General features: G+C 47.8%; 1 protein-coding gene across 1 annotated transcript in view; it reads right to left on the bottom strand.

Moving 5' to 3' along the window:
- RAB40B (RAB40B, member RAS oncogene family) overlaps positions 1–22,415 on the bottom strand; it is a 34,941-nt gene extending 12,526 nt beyond the window's left edge. The window contains exon 1 of the mRNA XM_004432893.3: positions 22,232–22,415. Within this exon, the coding sequence (XP_004432950.1) occupies positions 22,232–22,391 (160 nt within the window). The 5' untranslated portion in view covers positions 22,392–22,415. The remainder of the gene's footprint in view (positions 1–22,231) is intronic.
- Positions 22,416–25,769: the final 3,354 nt, after the last annotated feature.

Here is a 25,769-nt window from a genome sequence, read left to right on the forward strand (position 1 = left end):
ATGTTTTCTTCTATAAGTTTCACGGTTTCAGGTCTTACATTCAAGTCTTTAATCCATTTTGAGTTAATTTTTGTGTATGGTGAAGATAATCGTCTACTTTCATTCTTTTGCATGTGGCTGTCCAGTTTTCCCAACACCTTTTGTTGAAGTGACTTTCTCCATTGTATGTTCTTGGCTCCTTTGTCAAAGACTAGCTGTCCATAGATGTGTGGGCTTATTTCTGGGCTCTCAATTCTATTCCACTGATCTGTGTGTCTGTTTTTGTGCCAGTACAATGCTGTTTTGATTACTATAGCTTTGTAGTATATTTTGAAATCAGGGAGTATGATACCTTGACTTTGCTCTTTTTTCTCAGGATTCCTTTGGCTATTTGGGGTCTTTTGTTGTGCCATATAAATTTTAGGATTCTTTGTTCTAGTTCTGTGAAAAGTGTCATTGGAACTTTGATAGGGATTGCATTGAATCTATAGATTGCTTTAGGAAGTATGGACATCTTAACTATGCTAATTCTTCCAATCCAAGAGCACAGAATATCTTTTCATTTCTTTGTGTCTTCTTCAATTTCTTTCAACAATGTTTTATACTTTTCAGTGTACAGGTCTTTCACCTCGTTGGTTAAATTTATTCCTAGGTTATTTTATTCTTTTTGTTGCAATTGTAAACGGGATTGTATTCTTAATTGGATTGTATTCTTAATTTCTCTTTCTGCTACTTCATTGTTAGTGTATAGAAACATAACTCATTTTTGTATGTTGATTTTGTATCCTGCAACTTTAGTGTATTCATTTATTATTTCTAAAAGTTTTTGGGTGGATTCTTTAGGGGTTTCTATATATAAAATCATGTTATCTGCAAAAAGTGACAGTTCCACTTCTTCCTTTTCAATTTGGATCCCCTTTATCTCTTTTTCTTGCCTGATTGCTCTGGCTAGGATTTCCAATGCTATGTTAAATAAGAGTGGTGAAAGTGGGCATCCTTTTCTGGTTCCTGTTCTCAGAGGAATGGCTTTCAGTTTTTCTCCACTGAGTATGATATTAGCTGTGAGTTTGTCATATATGGCCTTTATTATGTTGAGGTATTTTCCTTCTACACCCATTTTATTCTGAGTTTTTATCATAAATGGATGCTGTATCTATCTTGTCAAATGCTTTCTCTGAGCATCTATTCTATCTATTGAGGAGTATACATCTCTGAGTATCTATTGAGATGATCATGTGATTTTTGTTCTTCATTTTGTTAATGTGGTGTATCATGTTGATTGATTTGTGGATGGTGAACCATCCTGGCATCCCTGGGGTAAATCCCACTTGATCATGGTGTATGATTTTTTTAATGTGTGGTCATATTTGATATTCTAGTATTTTGTTGAGGATTTTTGCATCGATGTTCATCAACGATATTGGCCTGTAATTTTCTTTTTTTGTGTTGTCCTTGTCTGGTTTTGGTATCAGGGTAATGTTGGGCTCATAGAATGAGTTAGGAAGCTTCCCCTCCTCTTCAATTTTTTGGAATAGTTTGAGAAGAAAAGGTATTAAGTCTTCTTTGAATGTTTGGTAGAATTCACCAGGGAAGCCATCTGGTCCTGGACTTTTATTTTTGGGGAGGTTTTTGATTACTGTTTCAATCTCCTTACTGGTGATTGGTCTATTCAAATTCTCTATTTCCTCTTTTTTGTTTTTTCAAATTTTTATTTATTTTATTTTTTTCCCCCAAAGCCCCAGTAGATAGTTGTATGTCACAGTTGCACAGCCTTCTAGTTGCTGTACGTGGGACACGGCCTCATCGTGGCCAGAGAAGCGGTGCATCGATGTGTGCCCGGGATCTGAACCCAGGCCGCCAGCAGCAGAGCGCGCGCACTTAACCGCTAAGCCACGGGGCCGGCCCTCTATTTCCTCTTGATTCAATTTTGGAAGGTTGTGTAATTCTAAAACTTTATCCATTTCTTCCATATTAAAAATTTGTTGGCATATAGCTTTTCACAGTATTCTCTCATAATCTTTTGTATTTCTGAGGTGTCCGTTGTAATTTCTCCTCTTTCATTTCTGATTTTATTTATTTGAACCTTCCCTTTTTTTTCTTGCTGCGTCTAGCTGAAAGTTTGTCAATTTTATCTTTTCAAAGAACCAGCTCTTAGTTTCATTGATTTTTTTTAGTCTCTATTTCATTTATTTATGCTCTGATTTTTATTATTTCCTTCTTTCTACTGATTTTAGGCTTCATTTGTTCTTATTTTTCTAGTTCCTTTAGGTGCACTGTTAGATTGTTTGAGATTTTTCTTGTTTGTTGAGATAGGTCTGCATTCCTATAAACTTTCCTCTTAGAACCGCTTTTGCTGTATCCCATAAATTCTGGCATGTTGCATTTTCATTTTCCTTTGTCTCCAGGTATTTTTTGATTTCTCCTTTGATTTTTTCTTTGACCCAATCGTTGTTCAGTAGCATTTTGTTTAATCTCCACATATGTGTGGCTTTTCTGGTTTTCTTCCTATAGTTTATTTCTAGTTTCATACCTTTGTGGTTAGAAAAGAGGCTTGGTATTATTTCAATCTTCTTAAATTTATGGAGACTTGTTTTGTGGCCTAATATGTGATCAACCCTGGAGAATGTTCCATGTGAATTTGAAAAGAATGTGTATTCTTCGCTTTTTGGATGGAATGTTCTGTATAGATCTACTAAGTCCGTCTGTTCTAGTGTGTCATTTAAGGCCAATTTTTCTGTATTGATCTTCTGTTTGGATGATCTATCCATCGGTGTAAATGGAGTGTTAAAGTCCCCTACTATTATTGTGTTACTGTCTAGTTCTCCTTTTATGTATGTTAATAATTGCTTTATATATTTAGGTGCTCCTACGTTGGGTGCATAGATATTTACGAGTGTTATACCCTCTTGTTCCTGATTGTTCCCTTGATCATTATGTAGTGCCCTTCTTTGTCTTTTGTTACAGTTTTTGTTTTAAAGTCTGTTTGGCTGATAGGAGTATTGCTACCCCAGCTTTCTTTTCATTGCCATTTTCATGGAGTATCTTTTTCCATCCCTTCACTTTTCGTTTGTGAGTGTCTTTAGGTCTGAAGTGTGTCTCTTGTATGCAGCATATATATGGGTCTTGTTTTTTTATCCAATCGGCCACCCTATGTCTTTTTTTAAACTTTTTTTGTGTGTGTGAGGAAGATTGGCCCAGAGCTAACATCTGTGGCAGTCATCCTCTACTTTGCATGTGGGATGCCGCCACAGCATGGCTTGATGAGCAGTGTGTAGGTCCACACCTGGGATCCGAACCTGTGAACCCCGGGCCACCATAGCAGAGCACGTGAACTCAACCACTATGCCACTGGGCCAGCCTCCACCCTATGTCTTTTGATTGGAGCATTTAGTCCATTGACATTTAAAGTAGCTATAGATAAGTATGTACTTATTGCCATTTCATTATTTTTTTCTGGGTGTTTTAGTCGTTCTTCTCTGTTTCTTTCCTCTTCTCTTGCTCTCTTCCCTTGTGGTTAGATGGCTTTCTTTAGTATTATGTTTGGGTTCCTTTCTCCTGATTTTTTGTGTCCTTATTATAGGTTTCTGGTTTGTGATTACTATGAGGTTCATCTATAATAACCTATGTAAATAGCAATCTATATTAAATTGATGCTCTCTTAAGTTTGACCTCTTGCTAAAAGCTCTAGTCTTTTACTCCCATCCTCCCACCTTTTATGTTTTTGAAATCATATTTAACCTCTTGTGTGTGTGTGTGTGTGTGTGTGTCTGTGTGTATCTGTTAACCTCCTAGCATGGAAATAGATAATTTTAGTACTTTTGTCTTTTGACTTTAATATTAACTTCATAGGTGGTTGATCTCCTACCTTTACTGTATATTTGTGATTTTATTTTACTTTTTTGATAATTTTCTTATTCCTATTTGTGGTCTTTTCTTTTCCTCTTAAATAAGTTCCTTTAACATGTCATGTAAGGCTGGTTTATTGGTGATAAACTCCTTTACTTTTTACTTGTCTGGAAAACTCTTTCTCTCTCCTTCCATTCTGAATGATAACCTTGCCGGGTAGAGTGTTCTTGGCCGTAGGCTTTCTCTTTTCAACACTTTAAATATATCACGCCACTCCCTTCTAGCTTATAAGGTTTCTGCTGAGAAGTCTGCTGATAGCCTTATGGGGTTTCCTTTGTATGTAACTTGTTGTCTTTCTCTTGCAGCTTTTTTGATCTTTATCTTTATCAGCTCTCCTTATCTTTAATTCTTGACATTTTAATTATAATGTGTCTTGGTGTGGGCCTCTTTGGGTTCATCTTGTTTCTGTGCTTCCTGTACCTGGATGTCTGTTTCATTCCTTAGGTTAGGGAAGTTTTCAGCTATTATTTCTTCAAATAGATTCTCTGCCCCTTTGTCTCACTCTTCTCCTTCTGGGACACCTATGACATGGATGTCAGTGTGCTTGATGTTGTCCCAGAGGTCCCTTAGACTGCCCTCATTCTTTTTAATTCTTCTTTCTTTTTTCTGTTCAGGTTGGCTGATTTCCCCTAGACTTTCATCCAGTTCGCTGATCCATTCTTCTGTATCATCTACTCTGCCATTGATTCCTTCTAGTGAATTTTTCATTTCCATTATTTATTCTTCAGTTCTAACTGGTTCTTTTTTATATTTTCCAGTTCTTTGTTGAAGTTTTCACTGTGTTCATCTATTCTTCTCCCAAGATCAGTGAGCATCCTTATGACTATTAGTTTGTACTTTTTATCAGGTAGATTGTTTATCTCTGTTGTGTTAAGTTCGTTTTCTGAGGATTTGTCCTGTTCCCTTATTTGGAACATATTCCTTTTTGTCTCCTCATTTGGCCTCTTTCTCTGTGCTTATATCTATGTATTAGGTAGGTCAGCTATGTCTCCCAATCTTGGAGAGGTGGCCTTATGTAAGAGATGCCTTATGAGGGCCAGCAATGTGCTTCCCTCTTGTCACCAAATCCAAATGTTCCAGGAGTGTCCCCTGTGTGGGCTATGTGTGTCCTTCTGTTGTGGCAGTGTTGTTCTTGCTGTAGGTGCCCAGGGAGGCTAGGCTGTCCCCCTGGCCGGCTGGTTGTAATGCTCAGCTGCATGTGGCTGCTACAGTCCCTTCAGTCACTTTATTGGGCGGAGTGAGCCCCAGCACAGTTGACTGCAAAGTCTAATAGCACATTCCTGCTGCAGTTTTGCTGTTAAGTGAGTAGGCCCCCAGCGTGGCTGGTTGCCAGGCTCAGGGGCTCACAATTGCTGTAGGCCTCAGGCTCGCAAGGCTGTTGTCAGCTTTCTCAGGAGTACAGCTGCGTGAGTCTGGCCCCAGGTGTGGCAGCACACAACTGTTTCAGGTTTTGGAAGGTGGGGTAGATCCCCTATGTGGCTGTTTGAGAAGCACAAGTCTGCTGCAGCTGACAAGCCCCACCATCCACAGGCCCACACACCCCATCAATGCAGTCCTGCTCCACGAGCACGCCCCACCCACTGAAGCAGACCCACTCACCCTGCTGCAGAGGCCCCACACACTCTGCCAATGCAGGCCCCACCCCTCATGCATGCCCTGCCCCTCAGAGGTGGACCCACTCATCCCACTACAGAGGTCCCACACACCCCGCCTATGGGGGCCCACAAATTGCCTGAGGGCTTGCTGTTGGGTGGGGCCAGTCCCTAGGGCAGGTTGCCTGCCCTGGTTGAGCAGGATTAAATTGGTTCTCTAGTGTGTGGGGCAGACCCATGCACTAACAGGCCAGGGGAAGAACTCCAATGGCGTCTGCTAGTGTCTGTGTCAGCACGCCTGCACCAGGTCACAATAATGGCTGCCGCCAATGTCTCAGTCCCTGGAGAGGTCTCACCTCTCATTGAGATGCACCCAGAACCTATCAGGTGAGTCTCTTTCACCAAAGGACTGTGCATCTTTCTTTCTGGTGATTTTAGGTTTCTTTCCTAAACAGGTGAATTTGTGTGTGGGCCCTTTAAGAGCAGGCTTTTCTTTCCCTTATGTCTGATAGCTTTTCTGGGGGTATTCCCCATTGTTGTTATAGCCAGCAAAGCCAGGTATTATGACACTTGTCTCGGTTGTGCTGAGTCCAAAATCTGCTTGTTGTGGCAAAGCTCTCCTACTCAGACCCCCCACTCCTCCAGGGAAGGCTTTGTACCTTAAGTTTCCTCCCAGCCATGAAGCGCCATGGCTAGAACATGGCTTCTTCCTCTCCAGAAAGGTATTTCTGCCTCTTCTACCTCATTCAGCACTGTCCCTTGTGGTGGGGTTCTTTTTATCTAGGTTCTCTCTCAGGGGTAATTGTGCCAAGGGTAGTAGTAAATTTGTTGTGTCCATGGGAGGAGGTGACTTCAGAATCCTCCTATGCTGCCATCTTCCCAGCAATCTCAAACTCATTCTTGATCCTTTGAATGCCATCTGGTCTTTCCTCTTGTAAGGCACGGAGGCTCTTCTCTAGCCCTTGACACCCTGCAATTTCATGCTTTGGTATGGGGAATCTTCACTGTTGTGCTGACCACATGAGAGGCTCTTTCACGCAAATCTTTCAATTTTGGGAAACTTTCTTGAATTATTTACTTGTTTCCTCTTTCTGAGGTATTATTAATAAGATGTTGGGCCTCCTAAACCTATTCTCTAATTTTCTTATCTTCTCTTGTTTTGCATCTCTCTCTTTTTCTCAATATTCTGGAAAATGGTCTCAATGTTATCTTTTATCCTTTCTTTGAGATTTTTATTTCTGCCATCACATTTTTAATTTCCAAGATCTTTATTATTTTTGGATTGCTCCCTTTTCAGGTCCTGCTTCTGGTCATGGCTGCACAGCTCCTATTGGATCAGTCTGCCTATAGATAACAACTCTCAACAATGGATAAAATATAAAAACGAATGACCTGAAAACATTGGAGGGTGACTGGCTAACCAGGTGGGAGGGAGGGTCTCTTTATCACTTTCTCCACTTTGGCATCATAACTTGCAACAATCATATAGTTTGGAGTTGCCGGCGGCCAGCTTCCTCACTAGGTGGGAAAGAACACACCTGGGAATTAATCTATACAGACGGCAGCAGAGAAGAGGCGTGTGCAGGGAGCAGGTTTGAGAAGAAAGAGCAATCGCGAGAGAACACTGAATGGCTCAGGCACCAGGATCTAGCCATGCCTGAAACTATGCCTATCGCTCAACTTGTCAGTTACATGAGGCCATAAATGCCTCTTTGCTCAAGCTGCTTTGAGTTGACTTTTTTTGTTTGCACCAAAAATGTCCTGTCTGATAGAAAACCCATGAAGCACAGTGACTGGAGAGAGGGACAGAGAATGTCTGACACATAAATCCTGGGAAAAGCGACAAAAGATGCATTTTAACATCTTCCCAAGCAAAGTACACACTGACTTCCACATCCCGGAATTTCAGCAACAGAAACAAGTACTTAAAAGAAAATCTAACTCAACAATGATGATTTAATTATTAACCGTCATGACCAAAACTGAACTCCATGACTTCTTCAGGTTGAAGTTCCCATTAGAACAGCCCTGCTGAGTAACCTGTTTCTTGGTGGACCCCTCCTGGCTCCTGGGACCACGAGGCACTCTCCTGGAGCCGGGTTTGCCTTGGAAGAGCTCAGACCCACGTGGTCTCCATCACTGCTTCCTTTAGAGCAGTGACTCCCGACCTTCCCTGTCCATCTGTACAGCTGTGCGACCCACTCCCATTGATGGCATCTCCCTTTATCCCTGTAATTGAGATTTTTGGGACAGGGGAGGGGTAGTGGGGTAGGGGATAAAGCTTGAAAAAACGCTGCCCCCATGTGATACATAGGTTGTTCTTGCCAGGTGAGAGTGGTGGAAACGGAGATGGATTAAACCCACTGGGTCCCCACAGGTCCCTGACATAGGACTGTGAAGGCCTCACAGGGAGAAGCTCTGTGATGCCGAGGATCAAATCCCAGTCATGACAACCAGTGACTTCTTCACTCTCCATGCCTCAGTGTCTTCTACCGTAAATGGGGAGTGTACTGCTGGGCAGAACACACTTGCCATGACGACCTGAAGTCTGTGTGCCTACCGCCAGCAGTGGCCTCAGCTCAGCAAAAGCTCCTTTCTTCCCCAAACCTCCGGGTCCCTCTAGGGTTTAGAAGATAAACCCTCTAACACAGCTGAGCCTGCCACAGAGAAATCGCCAAATCACATCCCTTCACAGCTGGGTCCAAAGTCACGTGGAGAGAACCTCTTACAAAGTCACAGAGAAGAACCTCTTTTTTATAAACTTACTTAACTAACCATTCTACTTTATTCTCTGCAATGTTTTCTACCATTTATGTGTTTGCTCTTTTCGTATTGTGTTTCCCCTTCTCCAACTCTGTTATCTGTCACCTTACATTTTGGTTCACGAGAACCTAACATTTTTGACATCAGTAGTGTCAGCGTTAGGATCAAAAGGTATAATTCACGTTCGCTGCGCTTAACTAATTCACCAGGAAGCCTGTCCATCAAAATAAAATAAAAATACAAAAAAGCTTCTAGAACAAAGCGTGCTGGAATGCTCATTGAGTGAGTCAGAATAACAGAGACAAGATGGGATACGATTTTAGCCTTCCTAAAAAAAAAAAGGAACCGTCAAATGCCAAGCGGTTCACGACTTTTAGCTCCACATGATGAATAAATAATTTAGTAATCTATTTCAATTCATCCACCACCTGCTTAATTCTATTTTAGTGAGTGAGCAGACATAAGTATGTGCTGCCTCAGAAGAGGATTCTCTTATGGTATAAATATTGGTCAAATATCATATAGAAACATATTCATCTTTGAGTATCTGACTTTTGAGAAATGTGTCTTATGTTGAATTAAAATATCAGAAAGCAGACTGGTGGTTGTCAGGGGCGATGGGGAGAGGGGTACGGGGTTTCCTTTTGGGGGCGGTGAGGAAAATGATCTGGAACCAGAAACTGGTGGGAATGGTTGCACAAGATTGTGGAGGTACTAAATGCCACTGAAGTGTTCACTTTAAAATGGTTAATTTTCTATTATGTGAATTTCACCACAGAAAAATGTCTATACGCGTGTCCTTCCCAGGCTTTTCAGATCAGAAGGGCACTTTGCTGGAAGACGTTGGGCTGCCTCGCAGAACCGAAGGGGGTGGGAAGGGCTGGATAAGGGAGCTCAGGACGGGACAAGCAGGGAGACCTCGGGGCACGGAACAGGCACTGAGCTTTGCCTACAGCCAAGCCCAGCTCATCCGGGGGGCTCCCTCGAGTTTCTAAGTGGTTCTAATGTTATTTATTTATTTTTTTCCCCCAAAGCCCCAGGAGATAGTTGTATGTCATAGTTGCACATCCTTCTAGTTGCTGTGTGTGGGACGCCGCCACAGCATGGCCGGAGAAGGGGTGTGTCAGTGCGTGCCCGGGATCCGAACCTGGGCCGCCAGTAACAGAGCGCGCGCACTTAACTGCTAAGCCACAGGGCCGGCCCCCTAAGTGGTTCTAAAAGCAAGTCACATTTTAGACGGGGATTTGAAGTGCATCCGTCATATGAGAATCCCACACAGAGAGTAGTTACTGAAATTAGCACCAATTCCCCCTCTCTGCAGAATCCGCCCCATCTCCTTTGTGAAAAGGAAGGTATGTTCCCTGCATGTTCCTCCTTCCTGGTTTTTCTCTTTGAAACAGCAAAGTGGTGGGACCCAGGTAACCCCAGTTGGGGGGAGGGTCCAGGTGCCTCCCTCTCGTCTCCTCGTGGCCTGGCTGTCCCAGCTCATCCACGCAGCTCCCTGCTCTCAGCTGCCCTGAATGCTCCCTCCGCACTTTGGGGGCTGAACTCTCCCACGTCCTCCCTGGCAGAGACAGGACCACTGTCACGCTGCCTTGGCCCTGAGTGGCCAGTGTTTTGTGCGGAGCCGCTGTGTCCAGGAACACTGTGATTCTCGCAGTGAGGACAAGCCCTACCCGCTGGATATGGGTGGGACCTGGCACCCCTGCACATCACCCCTCCACGAGCAAAACTGGGGAGTAATGGAGAACCTCTCCTAACCATCATCCCGGCGTGGCCAGACAATGGCTCCCTCTTTTCAGAGTCCCAACACTGCAGAGAATCCTGGTCACCTTCAAATCGCAGGGCTGCCCCCCTGGGTCTTGGCGTCACCCTTACCTCAGGGCACTGCTGGAATCTCACCTCAGGCCACTACAGGGCACAGCCACATCAGGCCAGGAGGGACTTTCCACCAGGCATCCTCCTCATCTCCCTCCCACCCGACTTTGTCACCATCTGGGCGACACTGCTAGGAAAGCATTGCCGTCTTCCATTAGAAAAATGGGGATGGCATCTTTGATTTTAAAGTGCATGGTTTTTGATGATATCTGCACCCCATCTGCACAGTCAAGAGCCAGTCTACAAAGCCCCCTCAGCCAGGGGCTGCCCGCCTGTCCCGTGGGGCAGTGTGGCTCCTGCCCTCTGTCACCTCCCGTCCAGGAAGCTCCGCTCACTTAGTGGTCAGTCCACCAAGAGCGCTTGTTGGGGAAGCTGAGTTTCAGTTTTAGCAGCGCTCCTGTGCTGCAGATGTCAAGCACTGAGGTGACTCCTGCCTTCAGAAGGAGCCCCGAGCCCTTGCAGATCCAACCTGCTTGCATCTCTCCTGCAGCAGCAGCAGCCGAGACCACATGCCGTGTGTCAGGGGAAGGCAAGGACCTCACTGCAGCCACATACGCAGAGGCTCTCGTCGCTGGTCGTGATCACGCCCAGCTGAGCGACCATCCCAACGCCGGATGGCAAACCTGGTCCTTGTCCGTGCTCCGGAAGACAGTTTAGGAGGAGCCGCCCTGAGCTTCGGGAGCCACCTTCTCCATTAGCCTGAAAGATGCCAGGGACGTTATTTTATCTCACATGATCGTGGTCTCAGGATGCTAAGCGTCAGAGAGAGCGAGAGGCTGGACATCTGCAGGCAGCACCACCTGGTCACCTGTATGTCACTATAGACAGAGCGAGAGCAAGTGGGGGCGGCTGGGAAGGCTCAAGGCTCACGCAGGCCCCACTGCACTGCGTGAGGGCAGCCTCTGCTGAGCTGTTGGCATCGCAGGACAATTGGAACACACGACGGAGCTGGGCTCCCTGAACGCCACAGAAGCAGCAGATGTCCCGGAGGGTGGGGCTGCTAACACCATGGCTGGTCGGGGCTCCAGTCCGTGGAAGGCGGAAGAGTGGCCTTCCCTCTAGGAAGGGGCTGGGGGAGGCCAGGAGGCTCTGTGGGGGACAGAGTGGCCAGAGCCCAGGGCTGCCTCCTTGGCTCACGCTCAGCCTGCTCCTCACGGCCCATGTGAGGCCGGTCACAGGGCTGGACTCCTCTGTGACCACATTCCCTGAGTCTAAGAGAAGAGGGCAGCTCCTCTTCAGCTGGACCGACCTTGACGCCGTCACCTCGGTATGGGCTGAGCTCGGCCGCGGAATGTCATGACTACCTGGCCCCTGAGCTCGCAGGGCTGAGGTGACCTCTCTCACCGAGGCCTCAGCGACCCCAGACCCCACACCAGTGCCTGGGTCTCTCCCAGGTCCCCCACACCCAGGGGCTCATCCTTTGGGCCGAGTGTGATGACCCCAAGACAGCATGGGAGGGAATGGTTTGCAGGATAGAGTCCCTGCGTCACTAGCAGGATGGCAAGGGCCAACTCCCAGCAGCCCCCCACCTTCCATTAACTGTCACCTGCTGGGGCCGGAGGGCTCTCTGCCACTCAGGGGACAGAGCCTCAAGGTCAACTCCCACCCCTGTTCACACACAAACGGCACACAATGGCAACCACCAGAAGCTGGAAGATTCAAGGAAGGATCCTCCCTTGGAGTCTTCCGAGGGAGCGCGGCCCTGCTGACACCTTGACTTCAGACTTCTCGCATCCAGAACTGTGAGAGAATAAATTTCTGTTGTTCTAAGCCTCCCAGTTTGTGGTAGTTTGTTATAGCAGCCCTAAGAAGTGAATACACCATCCCACAGCCATTTCAACACCCCACCTCCGGCCACCCCCACTTCCCGCCTCCGTCCAGTGCTCAGAGAGATGGCAGCTCAGGGGCCAAGGGGAGGCTCCTAGCCCATCGCACGACTGATCCCCAGGTATGACGATGCTGGCTTTTGCCTCCCTCACACGTCAAACCAATGTGACACTATTTAAACCCACAAGTGTGCAGCAGTGGTCTACCTTCTGGAACGTGCCCACTCCAATTAGAGGAAACAGATTTTACTTCCTGATGGAGTTTCTTAATTTAAAGAGAATTTAATATTCTTCATACTTATCAATTTATTTTTCCTATTAAGATAATAACTTTTAGCCTTATGTATTAGGGTTAACTAGAGTTTAATATGCATATTTATAATTCCACCTCTGTAAACTTGTTTTTGCTTTTATTTTTAATCAAACAAAATGTCAGTCCTGTCACAAGTTATACTATGATTCAAATTCATGGGCTGAGTTATATTTGGGGGAGGGTAATCTATTCATTATTAGCTGTAAGAGGTTGGAATACTCAACCTGCACAAACCAAACACAGCCTGAGGTTCATTTTTAGTGAGGAAACAGCAGGATCGGGTGTGATGGCCTGCACGGTTCTGCCAGTGGTTTCAGATGGGAAACTCAGGTGTCCGTGGACAGATGAAGAAGCCAGGCACAGAGTCCCAGGGCCAGGACCTGCTGTGATCAGCGGCTGCGCAATGACCCTGCCCCCCCAGGCTTCCCTGTCCTGCTGGGCATTGCACTAACCGCACAGAGCAGGCACCTTCAAGACTCTGGGCCCCTAGGGGCCAGCCCGGTAGCGTAGCAGTTAAGTTTGCGTGTTCTGCTTCGGTGGCCTGGGGTTCGCTGGTTCGGATCCTGGGCGCGGACCTACTCACCACGCATCAAGCCATGCTGAGGCGGCGTCCTACAAAGAAGAACTAGAAGGGCCTATAACTAGGATATACAACTATGTACTGGGGCTTTGGGGAGGGGGGAAAAAGCAAGAAAAAGAGGAAGATTGGCAAACTTTAAGGAGAAAAAAAAAAAAAAGACTCTGGGCCCCTGAATGTCTCCCGTCTTGCGGTTCCGGAAGGGTCAGTCTCTCACTCTACCCAGCCGAGTCTCAGAGCACAGGTCACGTTGTAAGTTCCCCAAGAACAAAAGACCCACATCTGGATGCCATAGGTGCCTAGATACTGAATTCTAAAGTTCACAATATGTTAAAAAGAGGTTAAGACCTGGAATGCCAAATCCACTTAAGAAAACAAACCACAAGGCTAAGGTCTCAGAAATGTGATTGATTATGATTATAAAGTTCATGAGAGGCAAAGCATGTGTGACAAAAATAGAACCATCTAAAGAACTACACAAGTCGCTTCACATTTAACGAAACTCTCTGCATATTAACAGAACTAAACAAATGAAATAACTCATTTCTTCGATGATAAATCTCATCAAAGAGTTCTTGCCTTTAATCAAAGAGGAATAAAAATAAAAGCACTTACATATGTGTATATGTATTTATGTATATATATACACACATATGCATATATATATGTGTATATATGTGTATATACTATATGTGTAAAATATATAGAAACATAAGATATATTTATATTATATATATATTATTGTGTAAAGTATTTGAAAGGATAGCACTGTTTTCTCTAAAAAAATCTATAACTGAAAAATCTCTTATAACTTTAGCATGTGTGCGCCTAATCTCAGCTGGTCTTTCCAAGACCCCCTGAGCGCCAACCCCAGTGCCCCAGCAGCCCTGTTCTCGCTCCGACAAGATGAAAGAAGCTCTCATGAACCAGGAGAAACAGGCCAAACTGCAGGCACAAGTGTGTACAGATGGAAAAGGAACACTGGCAGCGAGAGGAAGGTGGTTCAGAGAATAGATACAGCAGATGATAAAAACTTCAGTTCCTTACAGAAGTTAGGGCAAGCAGTATCTCTGGAATTGAAGAGGTGACTCTGTCTATAAACCAAGGGGCGGTGACACACTTTAAGAACCCCAAAGTGAGGTGTCTTGGGCAGCAACGTTCTGACCACTGCAGGCCATGCAGGGGCTGAGCAGCTGACCGAAATGCTGACAGCATCTTAAGCCAGTGCGGTGCAGACAGTGGGACCAGCTTCAGGAGACGCTGGAGCTCCCCGGCCACGTGTGGATGGACAAGCACCCTTGCTCCTGGAGAGGAAGAGGAGGAGGGCGGTCCAGGTCTAGTGGAGAATTTCCAGTGGGGGACTCCAAGGAGGCCTGAATGAGCCCACTTGCGAGGAAGGTAAACTCTGAAGACAGCGCTGGGGGCTGCTATCTCATATCACGACTGGCTTTTAAACTGTTTTGTCCGTGGATCTGAGAAAACCCACATCTCTGCTATTTTAGACCTACGCCCCTTGGGCACTGCAGTTCCCCTCAGCTTTGGCTTACACACAATTCATTCTTGGCAGCCAATTAAGCTGAAGTAGCCTGGGAAGAAAGTTTCAAAGTTTCAAAAAAACCTCTTAATGGGAAGTGAGTCCACAGCCTGCGAATGCTGGGTGATGGGCCCACCATTCCCGACGCGCCTAGCTGCTTCTCTTCACCCTCAACGGCTGGGCGCGGTTAACCTGTGCTCCTGGGCTGGGCAGGCAGGACCAAGGGAGAAGTTCCAGGCTGCGGCGGCCCAGCTGCGTCCACTCTGCAGGCACTGCGGTGCCTGGTGCCCGTGACAGAGGACACAAGGGCGGTGGGTGGGCCCCCAGCCCCGGGAGCTGATCTGGGAGGAAACTGGGCTGTGCTTCGGAGCCCTTCCCTGCCCATCACCAGAAATCAGCTTTTCCCTGGGTTGGGGGCTGCAGAGGTTAAAGGTCAGACTAAAGGGGCAGTCACCACTGCAGGCAGGAGACCCCACGGAACACAGGGGAAGCAGGGCTGAATTAAGGGCTTTTAAAGAGAAAATCTGATCTGCAGTTTTATTATTTTCAAATACATGGAAACATTTATGACGTAATTTTAAAAACCCAACGCTTTAGAGAAATTTACTGTGTGCTCACAAATGGTACCGTGGCAGGTCAAGAAGTAGAAGGCCATCTCCGCCGTAAGGAGTGACACCGTAAAGAAGTGGGATAAATATGATTTGACTCTCAGTTCAAACTTGAAGGTGATGATTTTATAAGTCATGTTTTAAATCTTAAAGTGGTTGCCAAGGGAAACCGGTGGAGTAGCTGTAAAACCAGCAAACCCACTGCTGTCTGTTGCATCATAGAAGGCAGGGGGAGAGTGCATACACCTCCCAGTGGAACGTTCATCAAAGCCCAATCAAAAGGAGAAAACCCTCGACAAGGGGCCACTTTAAGAAAGAAGTGTTGACACTCCTCACAGGGAATAAAAGCTGCTTCTCTGAACCGTTTCTGAACCAGGGGGGCTACAGAAGGTGGGGATCAAGAGCACAGCCCAGAGTCAGCCACCCTGTCCACACTGCAGCCCTCACACACGCTATATGATCTTAAGGGAGTTACTCACCCTCTCTGGGCCTAATGATAATAACCTATCTCATGAGACGATTCTTCTACACTCTTCAATAAGTGGGAGTTATTATTATTAGCTCTTAGCAAAAATAGAGAAAGAAAGATGGGATTTTTCTGCTGAGCAAAGGAAGCTGGAGAAACAGCCAGGAGAAAGTAGTCAGGGAAAATAGTGAGTCTAATACTGGGAAAAAATTGAGAGGCAAGAGATTGTAGCATTTAGTGTCAGTTTAATCCACATCCCTCTCCCATCACTAATGAAATGAGCAAAATGTAGGAAGTGAGCAATCAGAGAAGGAAAGAGTAATGACCTGGTGCCGGGAGCATAGCCAGCTGGAGCCGAGGGGAGGGACGCAAGACTCAGGGGTGAGCAGAGAGGCAGAGCCCAGCTATAGCCCTGACTTTGCCTCTTCCCCCAGAGCCTGGCTGTTGAGGCCTTCTTTCCACTTCTGCCTGGGAAAAGCAGGACTTCTGAGGGGGAAGAGGCTGACCTGGCAACAGCCCATCACACAGCAGTGAGGCTGCAAGGCCAGCAGGGACCTGGCAGGACCAGAAGTGTGAGGCGTCACCTATGGGAACGGAGGACACCCCCCGGGGCAGTGGGGCCCTCAGCAAGGGGTCCACACGGCCCCACACTCGCCCTCCTGCTCCTACCCGTGCACTCAGGTTGCAGGACAGGGTCTGGACTCCAACGCCCCTGTCCTCCAACTGTAGGTTCGGGACGGAGAAGCCAGGCCTCACCAGACCATAGCAGAGCAAAGGAAATGTCCAGGTGGAGCTGCCTCAGCATAAGCAAGACGCAGGGAAAACACAGCTTCACAAAGTGCAAGCCCAGGGCAGACCCACCAGCAAAAGAGAAAGCCTCCCCACATGGTCACACGCAGGGGAGACACTGACCAACGGCGCAGATACAGACCCAGTTTTGCAGTCCCCGGGCTGTGACAAAGGCCACAGCGCAATGCAGGGAAAGGGGGGGTTATCTCCAAATGGATATCCAACTAGAAAAATATGTGTCTTGACCCCTACTTCATACCTCATTGGTGGAAAGCAGCCACCAATGTCAAAGGTAGAACAGTAGAGCTTTGAGAGGAGAACATCTTCATCATCTTGGAGCAGGCAAAGATTTGTTAAACAGGACTCAACTCCTAACCATCAAACATTGGATTATGTTAAAATTAAGGGCTTCTGTGCATATAAAAATACTATCAAGGGGCCAGCCCGGTGGTGTACTGGTTAAGTTCGGCACGTTCTGCTGTGGCGGCCCAGGCTCGAGGGTTCGGATCCCTGGCGCAGACCTACACCACTCGTCAGCCATGCTGTGGCAGGGACCCATATACAAAGTAGAGGAAGATGGGCACAGATGTTAGCTCAGGGTGAATCTTCCTCCAGCAAAAAAAGAAGAGGATTGGCAACAGCTGTTAGCTCAGGGTGAATCTTCCTCAGGAAAAAAAAAAACAATCAAAAGAGCGAAAGGCAACACAATAGAGAGGATCTTCACAACACACATTTCTGACAAGGCACTCAGAGCCAGAATCAACAAAAATATTCAACCTAATAGAAAAAATGGACAAAAGACTTGGACACTTTACAAAAGAGGAAATCAAATAAACATACGAAAAGATGTTCCATCTCATTAGTCATCAGAGAAACGACAATTCAACTACATGCTTTCCAGGATGGCTGGAATGCAAAAGAGAGCAAGTACAAGTGTTGGTGAGGATATGAGCAGCCATAACTCCATCCTTTGCTGGTGAGAGTGTAAGTTCGAAAATATTTCAGAGTATCTACTAAAGCTAAACATGTGCATATCTAATGCTCAGCCTTGCCAGGTTTCGCTATATTCCAACAAAAACATATCCTATGTATACCAAAGACATGTGGTAGGAATGTTCACAGCAGAACTAATCATAATAGTCACAAACGGGAAACCATCGAAATGCCCATCCCCAGCAGGATGGATGAGTAAATCACAGCATATTCACACAGAGATATTATACACCATGAGAATAAACAACCCATAGCCACACAACACAGGAGAATCTCACACATGATGGGAGCAAGAGATGCAGTCACAAAAGAGCTCTTACTGTATGATTCCACTTTTACACAGAATAAATACGGCAAAACTGTCCTATGCTGTTACAAGTCAGGGCAGTGGTTACACCAAGGGGGTGTGTAGTGATGGGAGGAGCACTGGGAGCCCTAGGGGGCTGTTAGTGTTCTGTTTCTTAATCTGGGTGCTGGTTACATGGTCTGTTAGGTTTAGGAAAATTCATAGAGCTATGCAATTATAATATGTACACTTTTCTATAGGTATATCATACTTCAATAAAAAGTTTAAAAAGGAAGGAAAAAGAGAAAACGAACCCAACCTAAAAGGAAACATGACGCAAGGAGCAGAAGGAAATTCATCCCAATCACTTCATGCAAGAGAACAACTTAATAAAAACATTAAGTTGGTAAAGTAAGAGTTAAAAGAAGAGTTTTTTTAATGAAATGAATTTTTTAAGAAATTTTTAAAAATTGAAAAAAAGGGAAAATTGTAACAGCAAGGAAAAAATTGGAGACCAAAACATCATTACTGAATGAACAAATAAGTTAGAAACAGACAAAAACAGTTTACTAAAATAAAAACTACCAACAAATAGGAAAGGCTTAAGATAACCACAGAAATTCAGAAGAGAAAGACAGAAAGATCAAAGCAATTAGAGAGAAGAGAATGGATATGGAAGACAGATAAAAACAGTTCAACATTAGGATAATCAGCCTAGTAGGCTGAATAATGGCCCACCAAACATATCCACGTCCTAATCCCCAGAATTTGTGAATACGTTAGGTTACAGGGCAAAGTGGAATTAAGGTTGCAGATGGAATTAAGTGTGCTAATCAGGTGACCTTAAAATACAGAGATTATCCTGGATTATCAAGATGAGCCCAATGAGATGACAAGGATTCTTAAAAGCGGAAGAGGGAGGGGCCGGCCCAGTGGCATAGTGGTTAAGTTTGTGCACTCCGCTTCAGTGGCCAGGGTTTGCAGGTTTGGATCCCAGGAGTGGACTGACGCACCGCTTGTCAAGCCATGCTGTGGCGGCATCCCATATAAAGTAGAGGAACATGGGCATAGATGTTAGCCCAGGGCCAACCTTCCTCAGCAAAAAGGAAGGAAAAAGAGAAAACGAACCCAAGCCCTGAGCTAATCTTCCTCACACACACACACACAAAAAGTGGAAGAGGGAGGCAGAGAGTCAGTATCAGATTGATGCAAAGAGAGAAAGACTTGACCCACCATGGCTGGCTTTGAAGATGGAGGAAGGGGCCATGAGCCAAGGAATGCAGGCAGGTTGTAGAAGCTGGGAAAGGCTAGCAAGCAGACGCACCCCCAGCACCTCTAGAAAGGAAAGCAGCCCTGCGGACACCTTGATTTTAGCCTGTGAGACTGCGTTGACTTCTGACCCCCAGAACTGTAAAATAATAAAATTTTTGTTTTATTAAACAAAAATATTGGTGAGTGTTTATTATTTAAAACAAATTTTTGTTGTTTTAAGCCACTAAATTTGTGGCAATTTGCCCAGTAGCAATAGAAGACTAATACAATTTGTGTCCCTGAAGTAGAAACACCAACAAATGTAACAGAAGATGTTTTAAGGACATAAAGTAAATTTCCCTGAAATTAAAAAAGAAATATCCAAATTCAAAGAGTACACAGTGTACCAAAAGTTCAAATGGAAGCATTCAACTCTGAGACAAGGTCTGGCTGGCTAATGAACTGAGGCAAAAGGAAGGAATTCTTCAGAAATTCAGGAAGAAAAGACAAATCACCCATACGAGGGAAAAAAAATCAGCTGACCTCAGGCTTCACCACAGCGAAGGCGGTAGTGAACGATAGTTACAAAGTGTTGAGGGAGGGCCAGCCCTGATGGTCTAGTGGTTAAAGATTGTCACTCACTGCTTCAGCAGCCTGGGTTTGGTTCCTGGTTGTGGAACCACACCACCTGTCAGTTGCCATGCTGTGGCGGTGGCTCACATGGAAGAACTAGACGGACCTACAGCTAGAGTATACAACCATGCAATGGGGCTTTGGGGAGAAAAAAAAAACCAAAAAATAAAGTGTTGAGGGAAAGAAAATATAATCTAAGAATATTATACCCAGCCAAGATACCGTTCAAAAATAAAGACAATGAGCAGACATTGTCATACATGAAAATGCTCAGGAAATACTCATGCCCTTCTTGAAAAAAGGACTGAAAATGAAATCTTGCTAATTAGAGGGACAGCAAAATAAAGAACTCAGACACAGCAATGGAAAAGGACCCATGGTGAGCCCTAAGTCCACTTAAATGTTGAATTAATACTGAGCTCTTGTAGGCACTGTAGCTACAATAGAAGTGCATGTTATAAACCTGGGCAATATAAAAATAACACAAGCTCAAAACTCAGGTGGTGAGTGGAGGGGAATGGAAATGTGAAGCTGAAAATGCCCTCACCTTTCAATTCCAGAAGCATGGATACTGTTTCAAAGTTAAATGTGTCTTTTTAAAAAAAAATAATAAGATAATGATTCCAACTTCTTACAGTTTTTCATAATCTCTTTTCCTAATCCTAGAAGAATCTTTTAGTAAACCAAAAACCCCTAAGGGGCACATCTATGATATCAGTTCTCTTCTACAGTGTCTCAAGCCAAGTTGACAACAAAACCTTTTGTGGAAAGTGTCTTTTTAGCTTAAATCCTCCCTCTGTTAAGTATAAAACTTTAGGGCCGGCCCTGTGGCTTGGTGGTTAAGTGCGCGCGCTGCGATGCTGGTGGCCCGGGTTCGGATCCCGGGAGCGCATCGAGGCACCACTTCTCCGTTCATCCTGAGGCCGAGTCCCGCATACAGCAACTAGAAGGATGTGCAGCTACGACATACAACTATCCACTGGGGCTTTGGGGGGAAAAAATAAAATAAATAAAATCTTTAAAAAAAAAAAGTATAAAACTTTAGAAGAAAGCATTAACTAGTTGTTTTTAGAAAGCAGTTCATATGCTTTCTAAAAGCATATGCTCAGTTCAGCATATAACAAGATGAAAGTAATGCAACAGAAGCATACCCAAGCCTTTGTTCAAATCAACCACAAAGAAGTTTTACATTTTGTCTACATTCCTCCTGTCTTCCCCAAATCACTCACCTGCTATAGAACTCAAAACATTCCATAGCCTGTTCCCCCAAACACAGAGTTTTAAAAGCACCATGCTTAAAAAAATCACCTTGCTTTATTTGTCGAATGTTTGATTACCTCCGCTCTGCTGCAGCCCATCCATTCACTGAGCCCTGAGGACCCAGCTGTGGAGGAACAAAGGCCCCCTGCTCTCCCAGAGCTTAAACACCAGAGCTGCGCTGTCCAGCAGAACTCTGCCACATCTGTGCGGTCCAATAGGGCAGTCACTGGCCACATGCGGCTGCTGAGCACTTGAAATGTGGCTAACAGGAACTTTTAATTTTATTTCATTTTAACTACTTCAAATTTAAAAAGCCATATGTGGGTAATGGTGTCATCTTAGACAACACAGCTCTAGAATCCGAATCTGCATTTTCTGAAGACCCCCAAGCGACACTTATATACATTACAGTTGGAGGATGAGTCCGAGTCCTTATCATCAGCTCATGCCCATCGTCTCAAACTCTCCCCAACTCTCTCCCCACTTCCACTGTCTTCTCAGTCCTACCCTGCCTGGGCAAAGCAGGGAGCACACCTAGGCTGCCTTGAACATCAAGACTCCACTCCCTGGGCTGCCCTCCTCTGCTCCCCGGGGACCCAGACTCCAAGCCCAGGAGACAGAGAGGCCAGAGTCAGAACCGCAGGGTCTGCGTTGGAAATGTGGTTCATGCCTCTGAGACGACAGGACACAGGTTCCCTTCCACAGTCATTCAATGTGCACCATCAAAGCAGCCTGTGGTGGGTAAAGACAGGTATAGGGGTGCGTGTGTGTGTGCCAGACACCCACCTGAGTCTCCTCCAGCCTGCTGACCCGGGTTTCTGCCCACGGCACTTTTCTCTCCTCTCCCCCTGCCCTTCTTTCCCTCGTAGGGTCCCCCCTCTCGGGGGCTGCGGCTCTCAAACCTCAAACTACAGGGACACCCCCACCCCCACCCCACTGCCCGCTGCCCCCGAGCTCTGGACGCTCTGGCCTCCCCTCGACCTGGAAGCCACTCTCCTGCACCTGCCGTAGGTGTTTCCCTGCCTCCGCCCCAGGACGGACCCTCGAGGGTCACCTGGGTTCCAGCCCTGCTAGGCCTGTCCACCGGGGCGAGGAACCGCTCGGACACGCCAGGAACCCTGGAGAAGCCTCCGGACTAGTCCTCTTGCGTCTTCTCTCCCCCTCTTCCATCCGACCCACGCGAAGAACTACCACCCCGGCGCCTGCGCCCGCTCTGCACCCCCCATGCGTCCAGTCCTCCCTGCGGAGTCACCGGAACCGCCCCGCGACCCCGCCCCCCAACACACCCCACGCTCTCCTCTGCCTCGCAGTCACCCCAAGGTGGGAGGACCTCGGCGCCCTGCCCAGCCGCTCGCTCCCGCCGGCGCGCAGACCACGGCGAGGGGAGGGAGACGCGCGCGTGCGCCCGCCCGGGCCGCCACGGGCCGCCTGGTCCCCCACGCGCGGAACCGGGGCGCAGCCGGGGCCGCCCACGTAGCGCGGGCCGATCCAGACGGAGACTGGCCGGCCCCAAGCCCCGCGCCCCTCTCCTCCCGGGCCCCGCGTCCCCTCCCAGGCCCGGCCTGGCCCGCGCTCACCCGCCGGGTGACCGTAAGGGAACTCGACCGCGCCGTCCTGCAGGCTCGCCAGGATCTCGCCCTTGCCCACGTCGCTGTCGCCCACCAGCAGGAACTTGAGCAGGAAGTCGTAGGCGCGCACCGGGCTGCCCAGGGCGCTCATCGCGCCGCCCGCGCCCATGACCGGCCCGCAGACGCGTAGAGCGGACGGCCGGGCACCCAGGGCCCCGCGGACCCCGCCGCCCGCGACAGCCGCTTGCAGCCTGACAGCGCGCAGCTCCGCCCCGCCCCGCCATTGGCGGACCGCAGTTGCTGGGGCGGCTGGGCACGCTCATTGGCTGGACTACCCGTCCATCTAGCTTTCGTCTCCGCCTCCAGGGCGACGCCCACCCGCTCCTCTCCAGGATATGGCTGCCGCCGCCAATAGTGGATGGGACTCGGGGCAGGGGGCGGGGCCGAGGACGGTGAGGCTACAGCCACAGCCAATGGAGGCCCAGAGACTAGGTAGGGCGGGACCAGAGGAGGCAGGGGGCGGGGACGCTGCCCCCGCAGCCAATGAGGAGCGGGGCCAACAGGGGGCGGGGTTGAGTGTTTACACTCCCGCGTGCGCCTGTGTGCCTGTGTGTGCATCTGTGTGCCTCTGCGTGCGCGTGCGCCTGCGTACGTTTGCGGGTGCCTGTGTGTGCGTCCAGGCGCGAGTCTGTGCGGGCGAGGGGGAGAAGACACGGTGGGCTTCTCTCCCTCTCCAGGGAGCGGTGGCGTGGGGCTGGCCAGCCTTCTGCGCTCCGGGTCTGACCGAGGGTGCGTCCGTGCGCGCGCGGCATCCAGGCAGCAGTGAGGGGCGCGCGCTGGCGTCGTAGCGCTCACTCTCCAGAGACGCCAGCCTGGGGGCGTGGTGGTCAGGCGGCAGGACAGCGGCGGTCAGGCGGCAGGACAGCGGCTTCGGCCTCTCCCGCTTCATCCGCTCCCCCCAGTACGGGAGAAGGCCCACTGCGCCGTGTGCAGGGAACTGCTTTAAACCCCACTTCGCTGGGGGTTTGGGACAGAGGAGGGAGAATATAAGAATTACAAAAGTGATTGTTTTTTTGTTTTGTTCTTTTATTTTTTTCCCCCAAAGCCCCAGTAGATAGTTGTATGTCATAGTTGCACAGCCTTCTAGTTGCTGTATGTGGGACGTGGCCTCAGCATGGCCAGAGAAGCGGTGCGTCGGTGTGCGCCTGGGATCTGAACCCAGGCCGCCAGCAGTGGAGGCACGCACTTAACAGCTAAGGCATGGGGCTGGCCTCACAAAAGCGATTGTTGAAGTTAAGATTTTTATCTTCCTCATTCGCACTGGTTTGGACGTGTTTACTTTGGAAAGCTAGTTTAGTTTACAACACCTATTGTTGATTGATTGATTAGTTGGCTTAGGTGCTGGTGAAGCCTCTATAAAAAAAGCAGACAGAGGAAGATAGGAGAATGGAAACTGGACACTGTGGAAAAATACGAGGGAGGTGGCATTTTGTCCCCATTCTCACTCTCACAAAAGAACCCAAAAAACTCAGGGGAATTTCTCTTCCCATCTTTAGATCAGTTTCAGGTCCCAATCAGCTGTGAGCCACTTGACAAATACCTAGGTAAGGCAGGATACCTCCTTCTGCTGGACGCCTCACCCAGCGTGTCCAGCTTCACTGTAGTGTAGGGGTCAGGAAGCCCTCAGCCCACCTTCAGTGTTCCCAGCTGTGAGATGGAGAGGACTGTGGTGGGGAGACTGTGCCTGCTCTTCTCCCGTGCCCACCATCCTCAGTCTCAGGATCTTTTGGCAGTAGTCACCTCCAAGCTGGCTCAGCTCAGCTAGAACGTGACAACTGCCACCTGAAGGTCCAAATAAAAATAACCACCTAAAGCGGCTGGCCTGGTGGCATAGTGGTTAAGTTCGCGTGCTCTGCTTTGTTGGCCCAGGGCTCACAGTTTTGGATCCCGGGCACAGACCTCCTCACCACTCATCAAGCCATGCTGTGGAGGCATCCCATATACAAAATACAGGAAGATGGGCATAGATGTTAGCTCATGGCCAAGCTTCCTCACCAAAAAAAAAAAAAAAACCACCTAAGAAGAGGATTATATCCACACATGAATTTCCATCTTCCTGCCTTGGGATAAGCATAAGACCCACCAAACAGTGCCTAGATGTGTCTCCACCAGAGATGTTTGTTTCACAAGCCAAATAAGAAAGGTTTCCACCACCAGAGCCCCTGGCCTGGGGGCTGATTCCATGGTGGGACACTCCCTCCACTCCATAAATCTGAAAGGACACTAATCCCATCATGGGGACCCCACCCTCATGACCTCATCTAACCCTAATTGCCTCCCAAAGGCCCCATCTCCAAGTATCATCACATTGGGAGTTAGGGTTTCAATATATAGATTTTGGGGGGACACAAACATTCAGTCCACAGCAGGCGCAAGGTGGTGAGGGGCTCTGGGCCCACTCAGAGCAGGAATGAGTTTTGGAGTGTGGAGCTCTGCCCACCAGAAAGCCTAGACTGGGAAGTGGGTGCCTACTGACCCCCCAGCCAGCCTTTCCTGAGGCCCTTGGATGGTCTTGGGGTCTAGAGCAATGTGTCTGAACCTCTGCACTCTTGACCCTGGGGGCCAGATCGTTCTCTGTGGTGGGGCTGTACCATGCATTGCCAGATGCTGAGCAGTATCCCTGACCCCTATCCATGAGATCCCAGTGCACCCCTCCTCCCAGTTGTAACCACTGAAAATGTCTCCAGAATTGCGATATGTCCCTGGGACGGGGATGGAAGAACCCTCCCCATCACACGTAGTTGGGGACCACTAGTTTAGAGAGATTTCATTTCCACGTGGCAATCCTCGCCTTGAGATGAGAACAGGTCGTGTTCTGGATGTCAGCCTCCACCCTGGCGGCTCCCACAGGCACCTCCTGGTGAATTGTGACTGTTCTCAGTTTCCGCCAGGCTAGTGACATTGGATGGTACCCCAGGGGAGAGGGAAGGAAGGTCTTCCCGTGGCCATGCATGGAGCAGAGAGGGGTTGGGTTGTCCAGACTAGGCAGCGAGGATCTAGAGTGGTCCAGGCCTGTGGTCGATGGACAGTGAGAGAGTCTCAGGGCATCTGTGGTTCGCTCACTTGAACTTCACAGCAACCCTGAGAGGTGGGGGTTGTCATTGCTGCTGACACCGAGGAAATGGGGACTCAGAGGAACCATGATGGCCAGAGGTCCTGCCTGCAGCTTCCATCGCTGGAGCTGGTCAGCACAGCAGCGCAGCCCCAGTTTTGTTCTGTTTTCATTTTTAAGTTGTCTTAAAATATACATAACATTGTTGACTTTAAAAATAAAACAGCCAGTTATTTTACCAGCAAAATGAGTTTATTCAGAAATGGCAAAGAATTGCAACTCGGGACATGCAAGCTATGGCAAAGCCACAGGCAAGTCGGGCAAACAAAGGAGAGGAATCATTACTTGACAGAGAAACACGAGGGAGTTGAGACGGGTAGGAATAAGCAAAAGTCCATTGGAGGAGGGCAGCAATCTGGGGTTGTGACGGCTCCT

The sequence above is a fragment of the Ceratotherium simum genome, chromosome 16 (genome assembly GCF_057802395.1).
Source record: "Ceratotherium simum simum isolate JZ-2026a chromosome 16, ASM5780239v1, whole genome shotgun sequence".
NCBI classification, from domain to species: domain Eukaryota; kingdom Metazoa; phylum Chordata; class Mammalia; order Perissodactyla; family Rhinocerotidae; genus Ceratotherium; species Ceratotherium simum.